Raw genomic sequence first — 26,133 nt, forward strand, 5'->3', positions numbered from 1 at the left:
TGGCTGACCCGCACCAAGAACAGATAGACAAAACCAGATCAAATGCAAACAGAATAGCAAATAAACCACTTAGCTGAACATACAGGGACAGAGCTGGAGAAATCAGACCTCAGGAGGAACAGGAAGCAAATCACCAGCAGGCATAGAGGGAGTCGGCTGTCTTAAATCCCAATCTGAAACCCCAGATCTCCAATCGTCATCATCATTATCAGGTGGCAAGCCTCTGTCAATCAGATCAGCTCTTTTACCTCCAGTAACCACCAGAGGGAGCCCAGAAAGAGAACTCGCAACCCCTCTGTCGATCTGACCAGCTCCACTACCTTCAGTAATAACCAGAGGGAGGCCAGAAAGCAAATTCACAACAGGGGAGATCACTTCACTGCAAGTATGCCATATTCTTCTCTGAAAATTCTAGCGGAAGACTGCAAAAATGCAAATCACAAACATGAAGACTCAATTGGGTATTTAATACAGGAGAATCTTATTATCCAATAGCAGATTTTGCTAACTAAAATTAAATGGTGCTCAAACAACGTAGAAAAGAACTACCAAAAGCAAGATGCCCACACATTGGACTCACCACCACCGCAACCATTACCACAGCTTTCAAGCACTGTTGAGCCTCATACACCATTATCAGTTACAACATCACTTGCTCCCGAGCTTACAGCAAAACATGCAGATCTTTCTCCAGATCACTTGGCTGGACATCAACTCTATAAAGGGAACCTGTCACCAGAAAAAGTGCTATTATCCCTTTAGATATTGGATTAATCTACTGGTTAATAGTGTTACTAACCTGCCCTACACATGCACATAGCCAAACACTGTGGGGAGAAAATTAACTTTATTCTCCTCGGAAGCGTTCGGTTTCAGTCATGGGGGCAACATCAGTGCAAGTTTAGTCACTGCTGCGAGAATACAGAATGGTGAATGAACAGTCCCAATGACAGCTGGCCCCAATGCAGTCAGTCAGTGCCATGGGCACGGTTACAGTCGTCACTCTGTATTCTCAGAGCAGTGACTGAACCCGACCTGGAACCCCCTGTGTGACTGAAACCTGAACCCTGCAGGTGGGGGTGGGGGAAAGTTCATTTTCTGTTTCTGCCCACAGCATTCGGCTACATGTAGGTGCAGAGAGACAGAATTTTCCACCTCAAAAGTTTGGGTCCCATTGTTTTCAATGGAGTTCAGGTTCTGGTTTAAATTTGGGTGCAGTTCTGGTACCCGAACCAAACTTTGGAATAAAACTTCCACACAAACTTCCTCTCATCATTTTCTGTGACATACAGAAAAACTTGTAGTAGAAAACACTGTGTGCACTACTGTAGTGGTGCCAAGTTAGGTTCCCAAACCATATATGATAAAAAGAAAACCTGGCACTCAACTTAATGCTTGGTGAGGCAGTTTATTGTAGTACCAGAAAACGTTTCGGTCGATATAGACCTTCATCAGTTGCGTGCTAGTTTGTTTGAAAGTAGCTTGAAGGAGGGCGGTCCAGGAGGAACAGGCTGCGCTGATATTTTCAACTATTAAGATTATCCTGCGTTACAGCAGCTTTCTGACCATTTGATTACTGGCGTTAGCAGTGAATAACATAAAAAGCGCCCTCCTTCAAGCTACTTTCAAACATACTAGCACCTAACTGATGAAGGTCTATATCAACCGAAACGTTTTCTGGTACTACAATAAACTGCCTCACCAAGCATTAAGTTGAGTGCCAGGTTTTCATTTTATACAGAAAAACTTGAACATGCAAACCATAGACTTTAATGAGCAACTATAATGAGAATGTGTTCGATCTGTGAAAACCATGGACAGAACACATATGTGAAACATGAATGTCTGCATGAGACCTAATGATCTGTCTGTGTAAGAAGAGAAATGGGCTGGGGGTACATTTCCTGTGACGGGTCCGGAACTGTCGGGGCTGTCACCTTGATTGTCCGGGGAAAAGTGTAAGCAACCGGACCGATCTTTGCATGGGTTGATGGGGGAGTGGCTAAGCGTGACCATGAGCAGTACAGCGTGCGGGTACAGACAGGGGACGTGGCTAAGTGGGATGAGGTATAGCCCAGCGCACGGAGACAGGAGAGGTTGTCGGGAAGACACAGCGCACGGCTGAGGGTAAAAAAGGGTCCTGCGACGATTAGGATGAAGGGATCGAGCCCGGCCATGTCAGAAACTCACCGCAAGGTCTCTGACCAGAAGCCCATCATTGACAGGACGACACCTGAGCATTTTTCCGCCAATGGTTCTGTAACGGTCAGGGCTGCATGTGAGCCGCCAGATAGCGACTGGGACAGTGACTGGGGACTGCTCCTGAAACCCTCGGTATATAATCATTGAGCCTTATAGAACTTTGTCAAGACCGTGGCTTATACTTTGTCGGCCATAGGAGTCTTCAAAGACTCATCGTTGTCAGCAGGGAACGGATCGTCACCTACTTCATGACCCCATTGCATCTACGTCGCGCCATCGGCTGTTGTCATCATCAACTTTGAGACATTTTCTGACAAAAGAACATCTGATTGATAAGTGACTAATTTGTGAATTCCCTCACTAGTTATTTCCCCCTACCAAACCCCGTATTTCCTGAACTGTCTATTAATTTTCTCGCATTTACCATTAATTTCCCCAATTGAGCCCCTTTATTATCTGTGTTGCCTTATTTTAACTCATGTTATTCCTGTCTCCCTGCATGGAGTAAGCCCCTGTTTAGTAAAGAATTGTTAACCCTTGATCTGTCTCTTGACTGTGACTGCATCCGCTAACCTGCTCACATATACTCTGACCTTCTATCCCTAGGTTTTAAAACCCTAAAATGGCTGCTGCATTCCCTGCCTCATCTTTTATAGTTTATCTGCTAGTTCATCTTGATTGGCTTTGCTGAATCATGTGATCTAATAGTGGAAAGACCTAAGTTATGAGGAATCTCATGTGGCCACCATGCTTGATTGCATATGAGCCTGCTCGCTGACTGAATCAATCTTTGGCAATGTGTAAAAAGGCACAAGTCACATTTTTTTAGCTGTATGTTTTAATCAAATTTTTAATTGTTCTAATTCGACAAGGCTTTCAAGTTTCATGAAATTCAAATAGAAGTCAATCGACAGTGAATAAATTCAATTGTCTCAACTTTCCATGCATTTAATCGGGTGATATCCACAGCATTTGTATTCATTTTTGTTAGCACCTTTCAGATCAAATATACCTGTCATATATACCTCTTCAGAATAATGTGCCTTTTCTGATTATTCCCATAAAGGGATAGAAAAATTGCTTTAAAATTGCTTATACACTGATTAATTACTCTATGGAACAAATACATATGAAATAGTTAATCCGTTATTTCGTGAAAATCGTTGTGAATAACATGATGACTTCAAATTGCATGAAGAAGAAAGTCCATGGAACATATACACAAGTAGAATATTTTCCCAACTTTAGAAGCATGTATGAGCTAAGCCGGGTGGACAAAGATTGATTATATTCCTGCTCTAATCTCTCACCAGGTGTGTTATATACTCATACTTTAAAGCATTTTGACCCAAAAATGAGACCGTGGAGGGAAGGAAGAGGATCATTTATTACAATGAAATAGAAGTGCCGTCATCACACAAAAGCCACAAATCATTAACAGCCAAAACATTTCCCATTATAGAAGTCAAATCTGTTCAGCAGCTGTAAAATATGTTCTGAATATTTCGGATACGTTGCTGGCAAAATGCATCTTTGATTGGGCTGTTGAAAGAATATTTAGAAATTAACTTAAACTTCAAAATGTTAGTTTTAGTGAATTCCAAGTGGTTCCATTACTGACAGTCAGTTGGCTAAAACTAGAGACTAAGGTCTAATTGCCAAATCATGATCTATTGTACTGCTGGAGACTAGATTTACATTTACTTATCTGTCCGCCCGAGCAGTGGTGTCAACCGAGCTCCGGAGAGTTACGGACTACTTTGGTGTGCTGGCTACTTCTTCTATTTTACATATATTGTCATCCTTTAGTGCTACTAGTGGTCCTCACCATCTTAATTCTGAGTAATGGAGTGCCCGGAGGAAATCCCACTCAATCACGTTATTTAGTGGGTAATAACTTTAACCCGTTAAAAAGAACTAAAACCACTAAAGTCAATAAAGTGTAAAACCATACTCCATTAAAAAACCTAACAATTTAGGTGTGATTGCAGCAAAACCAACTCATAGTATTCCTTATAATTGTACTCTTAAAAGACCAGGATCAGACATTTGGGGAGTTGTTTTGTATTGCCAAAAAACTTTAACGTTGTCCGTATACCTTCCCTTGATGTGGAAGAAACAATTTGAATTGGTGATAATTTTTTGGGGGGATGTGCTGGTCATTTTTTTCTGTGACCAGCACTCCCATGCCCAATCCCATCAGACTCAGGTGGTTTTAACATTGTAATAAGTTTAGTTGTCATAAAAAAATACAATAAATAAATAATTTGTGCTCATTTTAGTGTGAAGTTTTATTTGTGTGATTGTTATTAACAAGTACATTGAAAAGGTTACAGAAGAAAATAAAATCTAATTAAAAGTAATACATTATAAGCAAATAGAAAATGACCATGTTCAAGTATCATGTTTACCTCTTAAGGAATTATGAGAAAATCAATATGCCTTAATTTTAACTGGAAGAAAAATGCTTAAAGCACAGTTTGCTGTCATATCACTGGCTTGGGAAAACTGATTAATACATTTTGTGGTCTTTGTTTAGGGTATCAAGGGAAATGGGAAATGGCTCCATGAAATCCCAGCCACTGAGGCAGCCAGATGGACAACTGGTGAACCTTTCTGTTAGCTCCTGCAGCAGACTCTGTAATATCGATCCTTCGAAAGGAAAAGTATGGGAACTGGAAAGACAACTAAAAATGAAAGATGAAGAGCTGATAAAGAAAGAGCACATGGTTCACGAATTGCAGGAAAAGTTTACCAAACAGAATCAAGTCATTGCAGAAATCACAGAGGAGCTTCAAAGCAAGTGTGTCCAACTAAATAAACTGCAGGACGTGATCAGCTCTCATAGTGGCAACTCTGTAACCCCAGCTATTAAAATGTTGACTGCTTCACCAACTACAAAGCGCCATATATCACCTTCAAGAGTTTTACAGACATCGCCATTTAAGACACTATCAGGGTTTTTCAATAATAGCAAACGAAAAGGTGCCAAAGAAGGAGTCTCTGCTGAACCCTCCACAAGAACATATGACCATAGTAACGCACCAGAGTTTTCATTTGAAAAGGCTCGTATTAGAAAAGATGCAAGGTAAGCTTTGTCTATGTAGACATCTATCATGATGATTACGTCCTCTTAACGCTGATAGTGACAGCCATGGCTCTACCAGTTGTGTGTTTGACATAATGACATGCTCCTCTGAATCCTCCCTACCCGGCGTGGCTTCATTGACAGGTCTTTACATATAAATAAATAGCTAAAAATCTTTTAATAAAAGCAAGTAGAGCAGGGAGAAGATAACAGAGCCACCCAGCTGACACTGTTTATTGAGCCCAACTTTTTTTAAAACAATGCATTTCGGATTAAACTAAGAACTTTGCAGCAAGGGTGCCAGTCACTATTTCATTCATCCTGCGGTTAGACCAAAGTGAGTTTGCTGACAGGTTCCTTTTAATTTCTATTCATCAAGTTAGACTCCACCAATTGCATCAGGTGCATACATGGCCTCCTCTCTCTATTTATCTGTAGTAGGGGAGCAGGTAGGGCGTAGGATTTAGAGAGGGATCCAGTCTGGCTAATGCATAAGGCAAAACCACATCTGTAGACTCCATATGGCAGCACACAGACTCCTTACCACTGTAATATGGCAAGCATCGAAACATGCTGCAAAAATGTAACATTTTCTTACATTTGCAGATACAGTCAATGCCAAAGAATACGTCTTCATAACAGATTTTAGTTATACATGCTGGAATGGTATGTCACTAGTAACTAGACTCGATGCAGGAAGTTGATGAATATTATCCACCAATTTATACAAAAACATAACAAGTCCAGGATCCCAGAGAATTGTGCGTAGAGAGCACGTAGTTGGTTCATATATTCAAGTTTATACTCAAATTAATATGAACTGAATGTCTTGCCTATGTATGTCCTATAATAATAGAGACTAAATTCTCTCAGCCAATAATATAATATACACAGTAGATGGATGGATATGAAGTGGGAAACATATACCTAAGAAGAGGCATGTACAACAAATTGTATTCACACCAAAAGGGAGATATTTCATAAATATAAAGTAAAGCAAACATTTATTAAAGAATAGCTAAAATGGGAGTTTAAAAACAAGTAAAAGCAGACATAATATGAAACAACAATCACATGAATAATATGATAGACCAGTACCACTCAATAGCAGGTCATGCAAGGACCTTGGAGGCATGCACAATATATTTCTGAGTAGAAATAAACTACTGTATACCTCTCTAAATTGCAGAAGATAATACACACAAAATTGTGAGGATGTTTTTTCTATTCGTTATATTAATACTTCCTTTCTGACAGTTTGGTGTGCCCACATTTTGTGCAGTATATGCCTGTTGTTAGGAATTCATTTTCGTATAATCTAGTGTAATGCACAGCGGAATTCTTAATACATGGCTTTATTATACACACAACAATATGTTTGCATGTGCATGATGTGCTCTATCCTAAGTGCTCCCCATATGGATTGCTGTGTGACCTAGAGCCTCATTAGCAGCTAGTGCTACTCAGGGAATAGAATGGCAGGTCACACAAATCACAAGGCAATTAGTAATGAATATACCTTTTGCTGTATAGGTTAAAAGGATTATTATTTCTGCCTTTATCGATATTTTTACCTCCAGCCATACAGTTTTAATTGGTCTACAGTCAAGGTTTTTGTGGAATACGGCATGCCACAAAGTTGTCCAACAGGGTGTGGTATGTTCATTTACTTCAGTCATGGCAATTACTCAGAGATTTGAGCATCACAGTTTTTCTTCAGTCCCTGTAGTATAATAATCCTTGTGTGATATCATATGACTTATGCAAAATGCCCATTATACAAGACGAGGAAACCGTTCCTGGTATAAAAGTAATCCACAAATTCTACATCTACTTTTATTTTACTTTAATTGCAAGCCAGACCCATAAATAACATGCAGATGTAGTACAGCAAAGCCACATGGGCAAAAGTTTTGAGACTGACCCAAATTTTGATTTTCACAAAGTTTGCTTTTTCAATGTCTTTTAATCATTTAGCTAGATACTGTATTTCTATGGTTACTGAAGTATAATTATAAGCATTTCATTAGTTTCTAACCTTTTGTTGACAAATATATCAAGTTCATGCAAAGGCTTATTATTTACAGTGTTGACCCTTATTTTTCAAGACTTCTGCAATTCGCCTTAACATTCTACATATCAGCTACTGAGTCAAATCCTGACTGATAACAACCCAATCTTGTTTAATCAGTGCTTCGAGTTTATCCCAATTTCTGTGTTTCTGTTTTTCCTCCCACTTTTTGAGGAGTGACCACATGTTCTTGAGCTCTGGAGCGTTTCCTTGCCATGGATTCAAAATTTCAGTATTTTGTTCGCAAAGCCACTTTGTTATCACTTTTGCCATGTGATATAGGACGCCATAGTGATGGAAAAAGCAATATTCATCACTAAATTGCTCCTGGATCGTTGGAAGAAGTTGCTCTTGGAGGATGTTTAGATACTGATCTAGTTGCTTTTGTTCTGACTCAAAGTCAGATTGCCAAATCACCAGTGAGGCTGAATTAAGAGATTAGACCCTCCAAAATAACAAGAGCTGGAAGAAAAGAATGCACACTTGTGAGCAAAACAATTCTGTTTATTCTTATGTGGATGTTTCTTCTTATACCATTTAAAGACAGGGTTAGTTGGTATCCACAAAGGAGCTACTGTCTCATTGTTCTAGTACCCATGTGGGCTTCCTAACGGCTTCAACCATCCACCCTAAGTGTGGACGCCCACTTTCCCGTCAGCAGTGGTTAGCTGGGGTCTGTAATACACTACGGATTGTTCAGCACTAGATCACTTGACACATACACTATTCAATAGCTTGGACAAAACATACTGTACATCAGCACTTTTATGGCTACATAGAGCATTAAAGAAAACAATAAAATCTGCACACAAGTCTGTACAATGTAAAAAATACAACCCACTAGGCTCTTAAACCAGTTGTCTGCATTTAAAAAGCAGAATGTAGTCCCCCACCATGTATTCCCCACAAACATGATTTCAAATAAGATTTTTGTCCCAGTCCAAATTTAAAAATTTATTCAGGGTCTTTTCTTTGCTCTGCTACTACCAGCAAGAAGATTAGTAGAACAGTCATTTTGCTGGTGAAGTGACCTTTTCGCAGTGACTGGTGTGAACCTACGCGGGCTTTCCCTCACATTTTACTGAGATGGATGTGATGAGCTGGACTTGTACTGAGTCAAACTGTGGCTCTAGGCTCCTTCTCACTTGTCTGTGTATGACCACCCAATTAAATTCAGCTGATGCACATCTGCACTTGCACTTGCTTTTGGGTCTGGAATGGATGAAAACACATGTTTATGCACCACATTAAATAATTTCTGCAAGACCTGGTCATAGGCTGTCATAGTACAGTGCTGCATGTGTAGCACCTGTGGGAAGTACAGACCAGTCTTTTGAGCACTACCAAACAGGACTTCAAAAGGAGACAAGCCTGTCTTTCTATTTGGAGTGTCTCTGACTGAAAAGAGTTCAAGGGACAAGCACTCCACCCAGCTATTTCCTGTGTCCACCATGGCCTGTTGAATTTTTAATTTAAGTGTCCCATTTAACCTCTCCTCTTTTCCACTGCTTTGTGGATGATACTGGATATGGAATGCATAATTTCCTTCATTATTTCTCCAGTGAAGTGTGTACCCCTGTCATTTTCTGTGGTTTCTGGGACACCATATCTGCAGATTAGTTATTTCAAAAGTTTATATGCAGTTGTTTTAGCATCAGAACATTTTAACGGATAGGCTTCCGCCCAACCAGAGAAGAGATCTACACATACCAGGACACATTCATACACTTCTACCTTAGGTAGCTGTATGTAGAATCATAGATTCATAAAATCATAGAGTTGGAAGGGACCTCCTGGTCAATCTGGTCCAACCCCCTGCTCAAAGCAGGATTCACTAAATCATCCTAGACAGATGCCTGTCCAGCCTCTTTTTGAAGACTTCCATGGAAGGAGAACTCACCACCTCTCGTGGCAGCCTGATCCACTCATTGATCACCCTGTCAAGTTTTCTCTAATATCTAATCTGTGTCTCCTCCCATTGAGTTTCATCCCATTGCTTCTAGTCTTTCCTTGTGCAAATGAGAATAAAGATGATCCTTCTACAATGTGACAGCCCTTCAGATATTTGAAGACAGCTATTAAGTCTCCTCTCACTCTTCTCTTTTGCAAGCTAAACATTCCCAAAATCTGCAACCGTTCCTCATAGGACATGATTTGCAGACCGGTCACCATTCTGGTCGCTCTTCTCTGAACTTGCTCCAGTTTGTTGATGTCTTTTTTAAAATGTGCCCAAAACTGGACACAGTATTCCAGATGAGGTCTGACCAAAGAGGAGTAGAGGGTAATAATGACTTCAGGTGATTTATGCTGTATGTTTCTGTTAATATATCCTAGAATTGTATTTGCCTTTTTTGCTGCTGCATCACACTGTTGACTTATGTTCAGTCTTTGATCTATTAGTATCCCCAAGTCTTTTTCACATGTGCTGTTGCTTAGCCTTATTCCTCCCATTCTGTATATGCTTTTTTAATTTTATTGCCCAGATGTAGTACTTTGCATTTTTCCCAGTTAAAAACCATTCTGTTAGTTGCTGCCCACTGCTCCAGTTTATTTATATCTTTTTGAATCCTCTATCTCTCTTCTCTAGTACTAGTTATCCCTCCTAGCTTTGTGTCATCAGCAAATTTAATCAGTTTACCCTCCATTCCTTCATCTAAATCATTGACAAATATTTTGAACAATACAGGGCCCCCGACAGTACCCTGTGGTACCCCACTTGAGACATTCTTCCAACTGGATGTTCAGCCATTTACGACCACTCTTTGGGTCCGATCACTAAGCCAGTTATGAATCCATCTAACAGTTGCCTTGTGCATTCCAAATGTAGTCATTTTTTTAATAAAGATTGTGTGACATACTTTGTAAAATGCTCTTCTGAAGTGAAGATATACTATATCTACAGAATTTCCCTGATCCACACTGCCAGTGATTCTGTCATAGAAAGAAATTAAGTTAGTCTGACATGACTTATTAGTTACAAACCCATGCTGACTCTGTTTAATTACTTCATTCTTATCCAGGTACTGATTTAATAATTTTTTCAAAGATATTTCCTGGTATAGAAGTCAGACTCACCGGCCTATAGTTCCCTGGGTCCACCTTCTTGCCCTTTTTGAAGATAGGAACAACATTTGCTCTTCTCCATTCTTCTGGGACTTCTCCTGTTCTCCAAGAATTTTCAAAGATTATGGAGAGTGGTTCAAAAATTACTTCTGCTATCTCCTTCAGTACTCTTGGTTGTAATTCATCTGGACCTGGAGACTTGAATTTATTTAGGTTAGCTAAGTGTTTCCTTACTATCTTTCTGTTTATAAATATCCTGGATTCTTCTATTCCCTTAATAGGACAGTGAAGATAAGTTGATGTTACATTTCCTTTCTGAGAGAAAACAGATGCATTTAGAAATTTAAAAGTTTGGACTTCTCAACAACCATTCTTACCATTTCATCATTTTCATCCTGCAAAAATCCTTTAGCATCTTTGACTTTTCTTTTACATTTTACATATCCCCAAAATCCTTTTTTATTGCCTTTGACGTCTCTTGCAAGCCTTAATTCATTGTCATCTTTAGCTAATCCGATTTGTTATGATTGGGTCCCCGAGGAGGAAAACAAGACCAAGCTAAGCTACAGAAAGCCAGAGAGGTTGGTAACTAAGCAGATTGCAGACTCCTGATCCTATCCACACAACTAGCAGTAGCCATGGAGCATGCCTACGATGATTCTAGACGCCTCGACACAGCCGGAGAACTAAATAAGCCTAAAGCAAGAAAAGGGGAAATCTAAACTGCCCCAGAGCAGACCCCAAAGGAATAGACAGCCCCAAACATATATTGTTGGTAAGACAAGATGAAAACACAAACACAGGTAGGAAAATAGGCTGAGCAAGCGATGGGGCCCACACTAACTAGTAAGGACAGGAAAGGAAAGACACTGTCTGCAATCACGCAAAAAACACTGCAAAAATGTCCAACACTTCTGATAGCAAAAACTCTGAAGTCACTAGACTTCTCCCACTATATCAGCACTCTGGCATATTCTGAAAGCAGAGCAAAAACAGGCCAATCTAATAAGGGACAAAAAACAAACTGACACAAACAGTAACATAAGGATGGAAACTCAGGACAGCTCCAGCCGGGGCTGGCTGACCACACAAAACTGAATAGACAAAACCAAATCAAATGTGAACAATAGCAAAGAACACTTAGCTTGAGCATGCAGGCACTGAACTGGAAAATAAGACCTCAGGAGGCAGGAAAAATCACCAGCAGGGATAGAGGGAGTCGGCTGTCTTAAATCCAGTTAGAGACTCCAGATGTCCAATCGTCGTCCTCATTATCAAGTGGCAGGCCTCTGTCAATTAGATCAGCTCCATTACCTCCTGTAACCACCAGAGGGAGCCCGGAAAGAGAACTCGCGACTCCTCTGTCAATACAATCAGCTCCACTACCTTCACTAGCAACCAGAGGCAGGTCAGAAAGTGAATTCACAACAGTCCCCCCCCTTGAGGAGGGGTCACCGAACCCTCATCCACACCACCAGGCCGATCAGAATGGGCCCGGTGAAAAGCACGAACCAATCTATGTCAGAAGCAGAGACCCAAGAATTATCCTCCTGGCCATAACCCTTCCATTTGACCAAGTACTGGAGTCTCCGTCTAGCCAAACGAGAATCCAATATTTTCTCTACCTCATATTCCACATTGCCTTTAACCAATACAGGGTCAGGAGGTGCCGCCATAGGAACTACTGGCTCAACAAACCTCTTCAACAGAGATTTATGAAACACGTTATGGATCTTAAACGTAGCTGGAAGAGCCAATCGAAAAGAAACAGGATTAAGAATCTCCAAAATCTTATAAGGTCCAATGAATCTTGGCTTGAACTTTGGAGATGCAACCTTCATAGAAATATTCTTTGATGACAACCAAACCATATCACCCACTTTAAACCGGGGACCAATGGTCCTATGCCGGTTGGAAAACCGCTGGGCTTTTTCCTGAGAGAGGGACAACTTATCCACCACTTGGTCCCAAATATGCTGCATTCTTTCTACCACAGCGTCCACACTTAGGCAGGTCGAAGATTCCACCTGCCCTGAAGAAAATCGAGGATGAAACCCAAAGTTACAGAAAAAGGGCGACATCAAAGTGGCATAACTAGCTCTATTGTTTAGCGCGAATTCGGCCAAGGGCAAAAATGAGACCCAGTCATCCTGATCAGCAGATATAAAACATCTCAAATAGGACTCCAAAGTCTGGTTTGTTCTCTCAGTCTGCCCATTGGTCTGAGGATGAAACGCAGAGGAGAAAGATAACTTAATTCCCAGATTGGAACAAAAAGCTTTCCAAAATCTGGAAACAAACTGGACTCCTCTGTCCGACACAATGTTCTCAGGAATCCCATGCAACCGAACCACCTGTTGTAAAAACAAGGGCTCCAACTCTGAAGAAGATGGCAACTTTGGGAGTGGTACAAGATGGACCATCTTAGAAAATCTATCACAAATCACCCAGATAACAGTCATTCTCTGAGAGACAGGAAGATCAGAAATAAAATCCATTGAGATGTGGGTCAATGGCCTCTTGGGCACCGGCAGGGGCATCAACAACCCACTAGAACGAGAACAGGGTTTAGACCGAGAACAAGTCCCACAGGACTGCACAAAATTCCGGACATTACGAGATAAGGCAGGCCACCAAAAAGACTGACTCAACAAATCTCTGGTACCAAAAATACCTGGATGACCAGCCAACGCGGAGCAATGTAACATAGTAACATAGTACCATAGTTAGTAAGGCCGAAAAAAGACATTAGTCCATCCAGTTCAGCCTATAAAATTCTGTCAGAATAAATCCCCAGATCTACGTCCTTCTAAAGAACCTAACAATAACTGTAAGATACAATATTGTTATGCTCCAGGAAAACATCTTGGCCTCTCTTGAATCCTTCGACTGAGTTCGCCATCACCACCTCCTCAGGCATGGAATTCCAGATTCTCACTGCCCTAACAGTAAAGAATCCTCTTCTATGTTGGTGGAAAATCCTTTTCTCCTCCAGACACAGAGAATACCCCCTTGTGACCGTCACCATCCTTGGTTTAAACAGATCCTCGGAGAGATATTTGTATTGTCCCCTTATATACTTATACACGGTTATTAGATCGCCCCTCAGTCGTCTTTTTTCTAGACTAAATAATCCTAATTTTGCTAATCTCTCTGGGTATTGTAGTTCCCCCATCCCCTTAATTAATTTTGTTGCCCTCTTTTGTACCCGCTCTAGTTCCATTATATCCTTCCTGAGCACCGGTGCCAATGAATTTCAGAGATCACTCTCTTCCTCCACTGTTCAAGAGCATGCAATTTTCCCATAGGACAATGCTCAGGTTTGTCCTCCTGAAATTCCTCCAGGGCATGTCTCAAATCTGGCGAGATGGCGGAAAGAACTACCCCCTCACCTAGGATGGCAGTAGGCTCGGTCACAATAAGAGAATCCACAAAGAAATTCCTAGAAAGGGCGTCCGCCTTAACATTCTTAGTGCCCTGAAGAAAAGAGACCACAAAATTAAAACGCATGAAAAACAAGGCCCACCTAGCCTGTTTAGGATTCAAGCGTTTGGCTGATTCAAGATAAATCAAATTCTTGTGGTCGGTGAGGACCACAACTTGATGTCAAGCTCCCTCCAAACAATGTCTCCACTCTTCAAAGGCCCATTTCATGGCCAACAATTCCCGATTCCCCACGTCATAGTTACATTCAGATGGGGAGAATTTTCAAGAAAAGAAGGCACAGGGATTCATTTTAGAAGTCACCGGATCTTTTTGGGACAAAACAGCTCCTGCACCAATCTCAGAAGCATCTACCTCCACCTGAAATGGAAGTGAGACATCAGGTTGCCGTAGAACCGGAGCAGAAGTGAATCTCCGCTTAAGCTCCTGAAATGCCGAGACAGCCTCTGGAGACCAATTCAGCACATCAGCGCCCTTTTTGGTCAGATCAGTCAGTGGTTTGACAATACCAGAAAAATTACCTATAAATTTACGATAGAAATTAGCAAAACCCAAAAACTTCTCGAGAGCTTTCAAAGAAGTAGGCTGAACCCAATCATAAATGGCCAGTACCTTGGCCGGGTCCATTTCAATAGCCGACGGAGACAAAATAAATCCCAAAAATGAAATCCTCTGTACAACAAAGAGGCATTTCGATCCCTTCACATACAGGGAATTTTCCCTCAAAATCCGGAACACAGTGCGGACATGTTCCACATGAGAATCCCAATCACTGGAAAAGATCAAAATATCATCCAGACAGATGATAAAAAACTTATCCACAAAGTCCTGGAAAATATCATTCATAAAGGATTGGAAGACAGAAGGAGCATTAGTGAGCCCAAAAGGCATCACCAGGTACTCAAAATGTCCCTCTGGAGTATTAAACGCCGTCTTCCATTCATCCCCGTGCTTGATGCGAATAAGGTTATTCGCCCCCCTGAGGTCAAGCTTGGTAAACCAGCAGGCACTTTTAACTCTGGAAAATAAATCAGGGGTAACAAGTACTGATATTTAACAGTGATTTTGTTAAGGGAACGATAGTCAGTACAAGGCCTTAATGAACCATCTTTCTTGGTCACAAAAAAAACCCAGCACCAAAGGGTGAAGAGGATGGTCTAATATGACCTTTCTCCAATGACTTCTTGATATAAGATCGCACACATAGCATCATGTTCGGGTACCGATAAGTTGAAAAGCTGACCCTTGGGAAATTTACACCCGGGCATCAACTCAATTGCACAGTCATAACTCCTATGAGGAGGCAAAGACGCAGACTTACTCTCACTAAATACATCAGAAAAATCAGCCAAATAATCAGGAATACCATGAGACTGGGGAGAGGTGGAGAAAACAGGAGTGTCACTAAGAACACACTGACAGCCCCAACTCACCACAGACACAGATTTCCAATCCAAAACAGGATTATGAGTTTGCAACCAGGGAAAACCCAGAACAATAGTATCATGCAAATTGTGCAGCACCAAAAATTTACAATTTTCTTGGTGGTCCGGGGCGACCCGCATTATTACCTGGGTCCAAAACTGGGGTTTATTCTCCACCAAAGGAGTAGCATCAATACCCCTCAAAGGAATAGGCGTCCGCAGAGGTTTCTTGGGAAAACCACATCGTTTAGCAAAGTCCATATCCATCAGATTCAAAGCTGCTCCTGAATCCACAAAAGCCTTAGTGGAAAATGTGGATAAGGAGCAGATCAGAGTAATTGCCAAAAGGAACTTAGGGTGTACACTGACCACAGCAAATGTGTGTGCAAAATGTTTCTCTCATTTAAGGAAGACAGAAATTGTATGAGAGGCGTCTCCACAGAAAAAGCACAGCTTATTTTGCCTTCTAAACTCCTGACATTGCGTCCTAGACAAAACCCTATCACATTGCATGGGTTCAGACGTTTGTTGAAAAGGCGGCAACGCCTCTCGTGTTGTTTTACGTTCACGTAAACGCCGATCAACTTGAATGGCTAATGACATAGAATCATCAAGACCAGAGGGAACAGGAAATCCCACCATAGCATCTTTTACGGTTTCTGATAAACCGAAAGAGAGCTGCTAAGGCACCATCATTCCATATAGTAACTACCGCCCACTTTCGGAATTTTTGACAGTATAACTCTGCAGAATCCTGACCCTGGTTTAATGCCAATAGGGTTTTCTCAGCTTGATCAATACCTTTAGGTTCATCATACAACAACCCCAAAGCTTGAAAAAATGCATCCACATTAGTCAGAATAGGATTTCCAGGTGTCAGAGAAAAAGCCCAATCCTGGGGATCGCCGCGCAGCAAGGAGATGACAATTTTAACCTGCTGCACAGAGTTCCCCGATGAGTTAGGCTTCAAGGCAAGAAATAATTTACAATTATTCTTAAAATTCAAAAATTTAGACCGATGCCCAGAAAACACATCAGGAGTAGGGATTTTTGGTTCAACAGCAGGTGATTGAGCAAGATAGGCGGAAATTCCCCACACTTCAGCAGCGAGCTGCTCAACACGATCAGACAATTGCTTAATCTCCATTAAAGAAAAATTCCTCCTACAGCCCCAGAGAAAAAGAGGAAAAAATACATACAAGAAAAAATTCTGACACTTTTTTTTCCTTTTTTTTTTTTACAATCTTCTCCTGCTTTTGAGTACCCTAGAATCTGCGGTTTAGGCTGAGGATTCTGTTATGATTGGGTCACCGAGGAGGAAAACAAGACCAAGCTAAGCTACAGAAAACCAGACAGGTTGGTAACTAAGCGGATTGCAGACACCTGATCCTATCCACACAACTAGCAGTAGCCGAGGAGTGTGCCTACGATGATTCTAGGCTGAGCAAACGATGGGGCCCACACTAACTAGAAAGGACAGGAAAGGAAAGACACTGTCTGCAATCACGCAAAAAACACTGCAAAAATGTCCAACACTTCTGATAGCAAAAACTCTGAAGTCACTAGACTTCTCCCACTATATCAGCACTCTGGCATATTCTGAAAGCAGAGCAAAAAGAGGCCAATCTAATAAGGGACAAAAAACAAACTGACACAAACAGTAACATAAGGATGGAAATTCAGCACAATACAACCAGCTCCACTACCTTCACTAGCAACCAGAGGCAGGCCAGAAAGTGAATTTACAACACCGATTCATGCCCTGCAGGTTCTGCAGACAGCATTATATTCTTCTGTGTTCATCCATCCTGGTTTCCTAAAATGCTTCCTATTCTTCCCTCTTTTTGGAATTGTTAATCATCGTGCTTTGAGAATCTAATTTTTCAAAATTTCCCTTCCATCCTGGACATTATTGTTCTTAAGGATATGCAGCCATTGCATCCCTCCAATTCCCTTTCTGAGTCTCTTAAATTCTGCCTTTCTGAAATATAACCTTGAAATCCGAGTCTTCACAGGTCTTCCTCCTCTAGTTATCCAAAATTCTAAAATAGTATGGTCACTTCCTCCTAGGGTCCCAGAATTTTTGCTCCAGGAAGACAGGACATTTCTCTTGAGGTTATATATCCCGTCTGCAGATAGCAGCCTCTTTTCCTCTCAACAGGGAATCCCCCATGACCTCAACTCTCCGTTTCTTCTTCAAAACATTTTTCTTTCTCCATCCAGGAGGACACTGAAGATGTACAAGGTTGTTGTTTGTGGGCAAGGTCTTATTCTGATGTATTTCTTCATCGTTCTCCTGCTTCAACGGCCAAATCCAGTGTTCTTTGAGCTTGCGGAGACTCTTCACTTATCCCAGAAGGCACTGGGAATATGCAAATTCTCTCCTCAGGACTCTTCCCCTGGTTTACCAGTCAATCTGCAGTCTCTGAAACACATAGAGAGGCTTTGTTGTTGCTTTCTTAGGGACTTTTACTGTTTTACCTGGGTTATGTTGTGCACAGATGAGGCAGGACTGCACGTGTTTTGCAACTGTGTAACTGAAACCAGAAGTGATCCAAAAGGCATTTATCATGATACACATGTGACTTTTAGAGGCATGAGTGGGGTCATTTGTTACTTGTGCCATCGCTGGGAACAGGGACCTCAGTAAACACAACTTATCTTACTCTCCTGTACTCCATTTGAGTTCAGCTCAGCTCCCAGTTTTCCCTTCTGTTTCTTCTCTGTTTGGGCTGCCTGTTGCTAGAGGGATTTCAGGATATCTAGACTCACTGTAGTTGGAACTTGCTGACTCCATGCCACTGTCTTCTGCTCCCTCCCTATTTTAGCAGCCTCATCCACAATTTTGTTACCCTCTACCTCCAGGGAGTCACATTTTGTGTGTGCTTTCACCTTGATTATGCCAACCTGGACTGGTAACATCAGTGCTTTTATTAATTGCTTCACCAGCTCTGCTTCCCCAGACAGGGCCATAATCATGTGATATTCCCCAACCATAATTTGAATCTGAATAAATGTTAGCAATTTTACCTGCAGCAGCTCTACACACCTCAGTGAGTGCCTTTAACTGTGCCTCCTGTTCTGACATATGAGGAGGTAGTACTTCCGTTTGGATTATCTCACGTTAGGATACAACTGTATATCCAGTGTAGAATCACTCATCTTGGTGATATCTGGAGGGACTTGCATGGCTGAAGTAGCTCAGTTGGGAGAGCACTAGACTGAAGATCTAAAGGTCCCAGGTTCAATCCTGAGTTTCGGCAACATTCTTCTTCTTCACCCTTTATATTTTAAGGAGAAAATAAACAAAGCACATGGACTGATTATTAAAAGAAAATGTAAAAGGCCTAAAAATCTTAACTATCTGCAGAAAATAAAGTGGTAAAACCTTGAGAAATTGGAACTTTTGTCGAAGGGTTCAAAAGAGGCCTGGATGTCTTCCTGGAGCGTAACGATATTGTATCTTACAGTTATTGTTAGGTTCTTTAGAAGGACGTAGATCTGGGGATTTATTCTGACAGAATTTTATAGGCTGAACTGGATGGACTAATGTCTTTTTTCGGCCTTACTAACTATGTTACTATGTTACAAAAAAATCAATATCTGCATTAGGAACAGGTTTATCATAAACCATACATCCCAGCTTTTGAAGAAGGGAAAGGGGAGCAAAGGCAAAGTTTAGGCCATGCCCTGACCACACGAATTTCACAACTAGTAACACCCATGTCCACGCCCCAACCGCACCCATTTAGCACTGCTGATCACACTGACTGGTACTGATGGCACAGTGGCTGGCATTATGGGCACAGTGGCTGGTACTATGGGCACACTGACTGGTACTGAGGAAAAGAAAGAAAGAGCGAGAGAACAGAGAGAGAAAAAAGAAAACAGAGAGAAAGAAAGGTGAGAGAGAAAGAAAGAAAGAACAGAGAAAAAAGAAAGAACGGAGAGAGAGAGAGAAAAAACAGAGAGAGAGAAAGAAAGAACAGAGAGAGAAAGAAAGAGCAGAGAGCGAGAAAGGAAGATCAGAGAGAGAGAAAGAAAGAGGGGAAAGAAAGAAAGAACAGAGAGAGAAAGAAAGAGTGGAAAGAAAGAGAGAACAGAGAGAGAGAGAAAGAAACAGGGAGAGAAAGAAAGAAAGATTGTATAAAGATACTATAGCAGCCCGGCTCCCATTGTAGTGCCCACCTGAGCCTCCCGCTGCAGGACATACCATGATTGCAATAATGGGGATTGCAAAATGGAAAGCTGCTAATTGGAGTTTGCTGCATGCCTCCTAATATAGCTGAACAGGTAGAGAATGAAATCCTGCAACAAATTAAAAAGGCAGCAAACAGTAATAAGGTTCTTTATAGAGGGGTATTTTAGCTTTCTAGATATTCAATGGGACATAGAATCTTCTGGCTGTGCTATAAGCTACAATTTGTTATCCACAGTTCAGGACATTTACCTATCTCAGCTGGTTGATGAACCAAACATGGCAGGTAATCTGCTGGATCTGGTTCTGTTCAATAGAACAGATACAATTTCAGATCTACATGTCAGGGAGCATTTGGGAAGTAGTGACCATAACATGGTAAGTTTCAATGTAATTTTCAATCAAACATTCAAAAGGGAAAAATGCCGAAACTTTAAGAAAGCTGATTTCAACATATTAAGGGAAGAGCTTTATCCTATAGACTGGGACTATGTCATGATAACTTGGGATACCGAACATAAATGGGGCACTTTAAGGAAATACTACTAGAATCCTGCAGAAAACTTATACCTTCTGGTAATAAAATGTCAAGGAATAAAAACAAATCATTATGGATATATAAGACAGTACAAAGTTTAATAAGACAAAAGCAAAGGGCATTCAAAATCTTGAAAGCCGAGAATACTGAAATGGCAGTTTAAGAGTATAAAGATCTAAATAAGAAATGTAAAAAAGAAATCAAGCTAGCAAAGTTATCTACAGAGAAACAAACTACCAAGGACATTGACGGTGGGTTCACACGTCGCGGTTTTTTTGCGTTTTCACGGCGGTTTTTAACACGTGATTTTGCCGCGAAAACGCAAAAAAACAGCATCATATGCAATCCTATGGGATTCTGCAATGCTGTGCTAATGCTGCGGAATCGCATCGTGGAAAAATACGCAGCATGCTAATTATTTTGCAGAATCACGGTAATTCCGCCCACATAGGAATGCATTGTTCTGCTTACTTTCCGCATCATGGCTGTGCCCACCATGCGAACAGTAAGCAAAACATTTGTGGATGGTACCCACGGTCCGAAGGAGAGGAGACTGTCCTCCGGGCTCTGGTTACCATATCCCTGTAAAAAAATAGAATTAAAATAAAAAAATCAGGTTATATACACCTTCCGATGTCCCGCGCAGCGTCCCAAGGCTTCAACAATACACGCGGCAGGTCCCGTTCCCAGTAATGCATTGCGATAATGACCTTTGCTGACGTCGCTATCTCGCGATACTGTATCGGTCTCGCGAGACCGCAACGTCATCAAAGGTCATTGCCGCAATGCATCACTGGGAACGGGACCTGCCGGAGCATCGCGGAGGCCTGGGGACACTGCGAGGGATATCGGAAGGTGAATATAACCCGATTTTTTTTTTTAATTATTTTTAACATTAGATATTTTTACTACTGATGCTGCATAGGCAGCCTCAATAGTAAAAAGTTGGTCACACTCGTCAAACACTATGTTTGAAGAGTGTGACCAACCTGTCATTCAGTTCTCCAAGCAATGCTACAGATCGCTTGGAAAACGTTAGCATTCTGCAAGCTAATTACGCTTGCAAATCGCTAGTTTTTCCATGGGAAAATCGCAGGAATTTTAAATGCGATATTACCGCGGAATGGAATTCCAGAATTCTGGCGGTAACTTCCGCGGGAGTTCCGCTACGTGTGAACCCAGCCTAAAATAAATCCCAATTTTTTTTATAAATACATCAATGTCAAAAAGAAAAAAATAGTTGGTATTGGCCCCTTAAAAGGTGACAATAACAAGATAATTACAGAGGATAAAGAAAAGACAGAGATTTTAAATAGGCACTTTTCATCTATGTTCACCAATGAACTGTTTGTTAAAGGGATCATTCAACAAGTCAAAAATCAAAATTCACCACCTGATTTAACTAGTTTAACACAAAAAGAAGTGCATTTATTTCTGAGCAATTGAAACACTGACAAATCCCCCCTGCCCAGATGGCATTCATTCACGGATACAGAGGGAATTGACAGACTACTGTATCTCATATTCTTAGACTCTCTTGTAACAGGGGTGGCTCCACAAGATTGGAGGATCGCTCATGTGGTACCAATATTTAAGAAAGGTAAAAAGGTGGATCCTGGCAACTATCATCTGGTAAGCCTGACATCAGTAGTGTGCAAAATTTTTGAAGGTATTATAAGAGATGACCTGCAGAAATATATTGTAGATAATAATATAATATCTGACAACCAGCATGGATTCATGAAGAATAAGTTGTGTCTAACTAACATGTTGGGTTTCTATAAGGAGGCAAGTTCATATGTGTATGTTGGTAATGCGGTTGCTGTGATTTATCTGGACTCTGCAAAGGCATTTGATACTGTTCCACATAACAGCCTTATACTGAAGCTACAGAAACAAGGACTGGGGAAAAACTATATGCAGATGAGTACGGAATTGGCTAAATGACAGGAAACAAATAGTTGTCATAAATGGTACATTTTCTAAATGGGACATGGTCAGAAGTGGGGTACTGCAGGGATCTGTGCTAGGACCGATTCTTTTAACCTTTCTATTAATGACATAGTGGATGGTATTGAGAGAACGTGTCAGTCTTTGCTGACAACACCAAACTATATAGGATATTAAAACCTGCCCTTGACATTACAAGATTGCAAAACGATCTGAATAAGATGACTGAATGGGCAAACACTTGTCAAATGAAATTTAATTTAGATAGATGTACAGAGTAATCCTATTGCTGTATATACATAAAATAGGAGTATATTCAGGACTAAAGAACAGGAGAAGGACTTGGGTATTCTTGTTACAAGTAAGCTGAACAGTAGTACTCAGTGTCAAGAAGCAGCCGCAAAAGCAAACAAGATTTTATGGTGTATAAAAAGAGAGATAAAATCCAGTGATCCCAACGTATTGTAAGCACTTTATAAATCACTGGTGAAGCCAAATCTAGAATAGTGGATCCAGTTTTGGGCTCCACATTTTAAAAAGGATATTCAGAAGTTAGAATCAGTTCAAAGATTTGCAACTAGATTATTACAAGGGATGGAAAAGACTCCTCAGGGGAAATCTCATTAAGGCTAGGTTCACATTGGGTTAAGGCAGTCCGTTTAACGGATGCATTAAACGGACTGCGCTAACGCTAGTCTTCTTTTGATCGCGTTTGTGCGATCACGTTAGTACAGCTGCTCCTTCTGCGTTAGCCATGACGGACCCTCGAACGCGGTAGACCACAATGTTTACAAGTCCATCTGTCTAGTCTGGGTTTCTAATTTTACACAATTGAGGCAGTAACACTCACAGTCTTAGATTTGTGACTAGATTAAATTATACACGTGCGCTACCCACCTGATAAGAAAACGTTAAACTCAGATGCAGCTGGTGAAGTAACAGGACTGTGTCGGCTCCTGTTAGAAGAAACTGAACCAGAAATGCAATTGTACAATTCACCGCGCTATAAAGAGAGAATGTATTGGTCCTAATTGCAGATAGACAATGGTTATATTAATAATAAAAAATATGTTAATACCCACTTGTTGGTGGAGAGAATGTGGACTATTCTGTGAGGATTATGATTCTTAGCTACCGATTGGTAGTAGTAGAGTATCTTGTGAGGATAGTTTTCCTCTGCTAGCAAGTAGTGCTGGTGGAGTAATAATGGTGATAGTACGATTTAACAATAACAATATTATATGCAAATACTGGCCAATACTACAGAGAGATAATTGCATAGGGGATTTGTTGCCCAAATATCCTAGATTCATATACACTAAGGCCCGAAACCTAGGTCTTATGGTGGCACCTACCACAAAAACAATCAGGCCCACAACAAAACCAATTTTGTGACAAACACTCCTCATTAATCCGGGCACACAGGCCTCTGGTTTCATGGCATATGGTAGATGTTCTTGTTGTAACAGAACATCAACACAAAGGAAATTACATACATCCTTTACAGATATGACCAATAACAATTTTAATATCAAAGATGAAATAACATGCCAAACAAGGGGAGTGATATACATACTTAAATATCCTTGTAATAAAATCTACGTAGGCAGGACCAAGAGATGTCTAATTGGCAGGATTAAGGAGCAACTGGATAATATCAATAAAGGCTTCAAAGACCATCCATTATGATGCCATTTTTTGGAAAAACACAACCGGTCCTATAAGGGGGTGTCTTATTGTGGAATCCAGGTGGTCCCCCAAAGCCCAAGAAAGTCTTAGATTTTTGTTCATCAAAACATTCATAATACACTTTACATCCCACTGTGGTCTTCTTACATCTGCACTGCTGCACTTCCTCAGCCATATGACACCATTTGTTCACTAGTTATTCTTTTCCCTTGTCTTATCCAACCATTTTTTCTTCCCTAAAACTGTGCCATTTTTGTACAACCAAATATCCACACTCTGGCATGTTTGCATTTCTCAGTATTAGTCCCACATTTTTCACTGCTTCCTTTCCTTCTCTGTCTTTTACTATCTGTTTAGCTATTTTGGATCCCATTGGGGGGCCCTGACTGGTCACATAAAAATTTTCCTATGGCTTCAACTTATTTTGCATACAGCTCACCTTTCCTCAAAAGCTCTTTCAGTGTGCCTGGACCTTGTCTACATGCCACACTCTAGCACGTCAGAATGAGCTCTCAAGGTGTAAAGGAAAGGTTTGTGTAGTTCTCTCACCCACTAGATGTTTGCCTTTCAGGCTCCATATCTCATTATACACTTCTGCCTTGAACTTGAGACTGCCATCATTTTATAGACAATAATCTTGGATATCTCATACTTAAATTTGACTAGCAAGCTAGTTAGCTAGCTAGCTAGTTTTTGCTCGCTTTAAACTAAAACAACGTGGGAAGGGATTTCTGAATCAAGGAGTGAATTATCTGTATGATGGACTACTTGCTAGAGATGGGGTGCACCTTACGAAGACTGGAAAACGTATTTGGAAGTCGCTTGCTACACTCACAAGGAGAGCTTTAAACTAGAACAATGTGGGAAAGGAAGCAAAAGGCCAGAAAAAGCCATACACCTGTCAAATACTATTGAGAATTCTGCTATTAGAAGTGGAAAGGAAGAACATTGACAAAAAATATAAATAATAAAAACATTGGAGGTAGAGAAACATGCTAAAATGTTTCTATACAAATTCACAAAGCATGGGCAACAAACAAGGAGAATTGGAACTACTAACACAGGAGAAGAAATATGATGTCATTGGAATCACTGAAACTTGATGGGATGATACAAACGATACACACGATTGGAATACAAGGCTAGAAAGATACAACTTATTTGCAAGAAACAGACTTGATAAATGAGGAGGAGGTGTCTTATTGCATGTTAGAAAAGCCTATATCTGCACAGAGATTGAATCCTCAGAGACTGGGAGTTCTGTGAAAACTGTTTGGGTAAGAATACAAGGAGAGAACAATGGAAAGGACACCATTGTAGGCATGGGAGATTTCAACTATCCAGACATTTGTTGGGAATCTTTCTCAGGCAAAGCTAAGAGGTCAAGCAAATTCTTATCCTCTTTGCTGACAACTTTATCTTCCAAAAGGTAGGGGAGAAAACAAGGGGATCTGCTACTTTGGATCTAATCCTTGTAAACAGGGAGGAAATGGTTGAGGAGGTAAGAGTGGCTGGGACCCTAGGAGGTAGCGACCATGCTATTTTAGAATTTTGGATAGCTAGAGGAGAAAGACCTGTGAAGACTCAGACTTCAAGGTTAGATTTCAGAAAGGCAGATTTTAAGGGACTCAGAAAGAGAATCAGAGGGATACAATGGCTGGATATCCTTAAAAACAAAAATGTCCAGGAAGGATGGGAAATCTTGAAAAATTAGATTCTCAAAGCACAATCGTTAACAGTTCCAAAAAGAGGGAAGGATACAAAGCATTTAAGGAAATTAAGATGGATGAACACAGAACTTAAACACATGCTAAAAGGGAAGAAAGATGCTATAGGATTTTTACAAGATGAAAATGATGAAATGGTAAGAAAGGATGTTGAGAAGGCCGAAATTTTAAATTCATATTTTGCATCTGTTTTCTCTCAGAAAGGAAAGCATCAACTGATCTTTACTCTCCTATTAAAGGATTAGAAGAATCCAGGATATCTATAAACAGAAAGATAGTGAGGAAACACTTAACTAACATAAATGAACTCAAGTCTCCAGGTCCTGATGAATTACACCCCAGAGTACTGAAAGAGCTAGCAGAAGAAATTGTTGAACCACTCTCCATAATCTTTGAAAATTCTTGGAGAAAAGGAGAAGTCCCAGAAGACTGGAGAAAAGCAAATGTTGTTTCTAGCTTCAAAAAGTGGAAGAAGGTGGGCCCAAGGAACTATAGGCCAGTGAGTCTGACTTCGATACCAGGAAAGATCTTTGAACACATTATTAAACAACATGTATGTAAGTACCTGGATAATAATGAAGTGATTGACCAGAGTCAGCATGGGCTTGTAATAATAATAATATTCTTTATTTATATAGCGCCAACATATTCCGCAGCGCTTTACAGTTTAACAGTTTAAAAACACAAGTCATAAGTAACAACGTTAACAATACAATAATTAAAGCAAAATAAGATGACC

General features: G+C 40.6%; 1 protein-coding gene across 1 annotated transcript in view; it reads left to right on the forward strand.

The window, feature by feature from the left end:
• The first annotated feature begins 4,754 nt into the window (after nucleotides 1-4,754).
• Nucleotides 4,755-26,133, forward strand: part of PRKG2 (protein kinase cGMP-dependent 2) — a 123,802-nt gene continuing 102,423 nt past the window's right edge. Inside the window, exon 1 of the mRNA XM_073542978.1 lies at nucleotides 4,755-5,290. Coding sequence (XP_073399079.1) covers nucleotides 4,755-5,290 — 536 coding nt within the window. The remainder of the gene's footprint in view (nucleotides 5,291-26,133) is intronic.

This window comes from Dendrobates tinctorius, unplaced genomic scaffold, assembly GCF_039654945.1.
Source record: "Dendrobates tinctorius isolate UK_male_01 unplaced genomic scaffold, ASM3965494v1 ptg000011l, whole genome shotgun sequence".
In the NCBI taxonomy this organism is placed as follows: domain Eukaryota; kingdom Metazoa; phylum Chordata; class Amphibia; order Anura; family Dendrobatidae; genus Dendrobates; species Dendrobates tinctorius.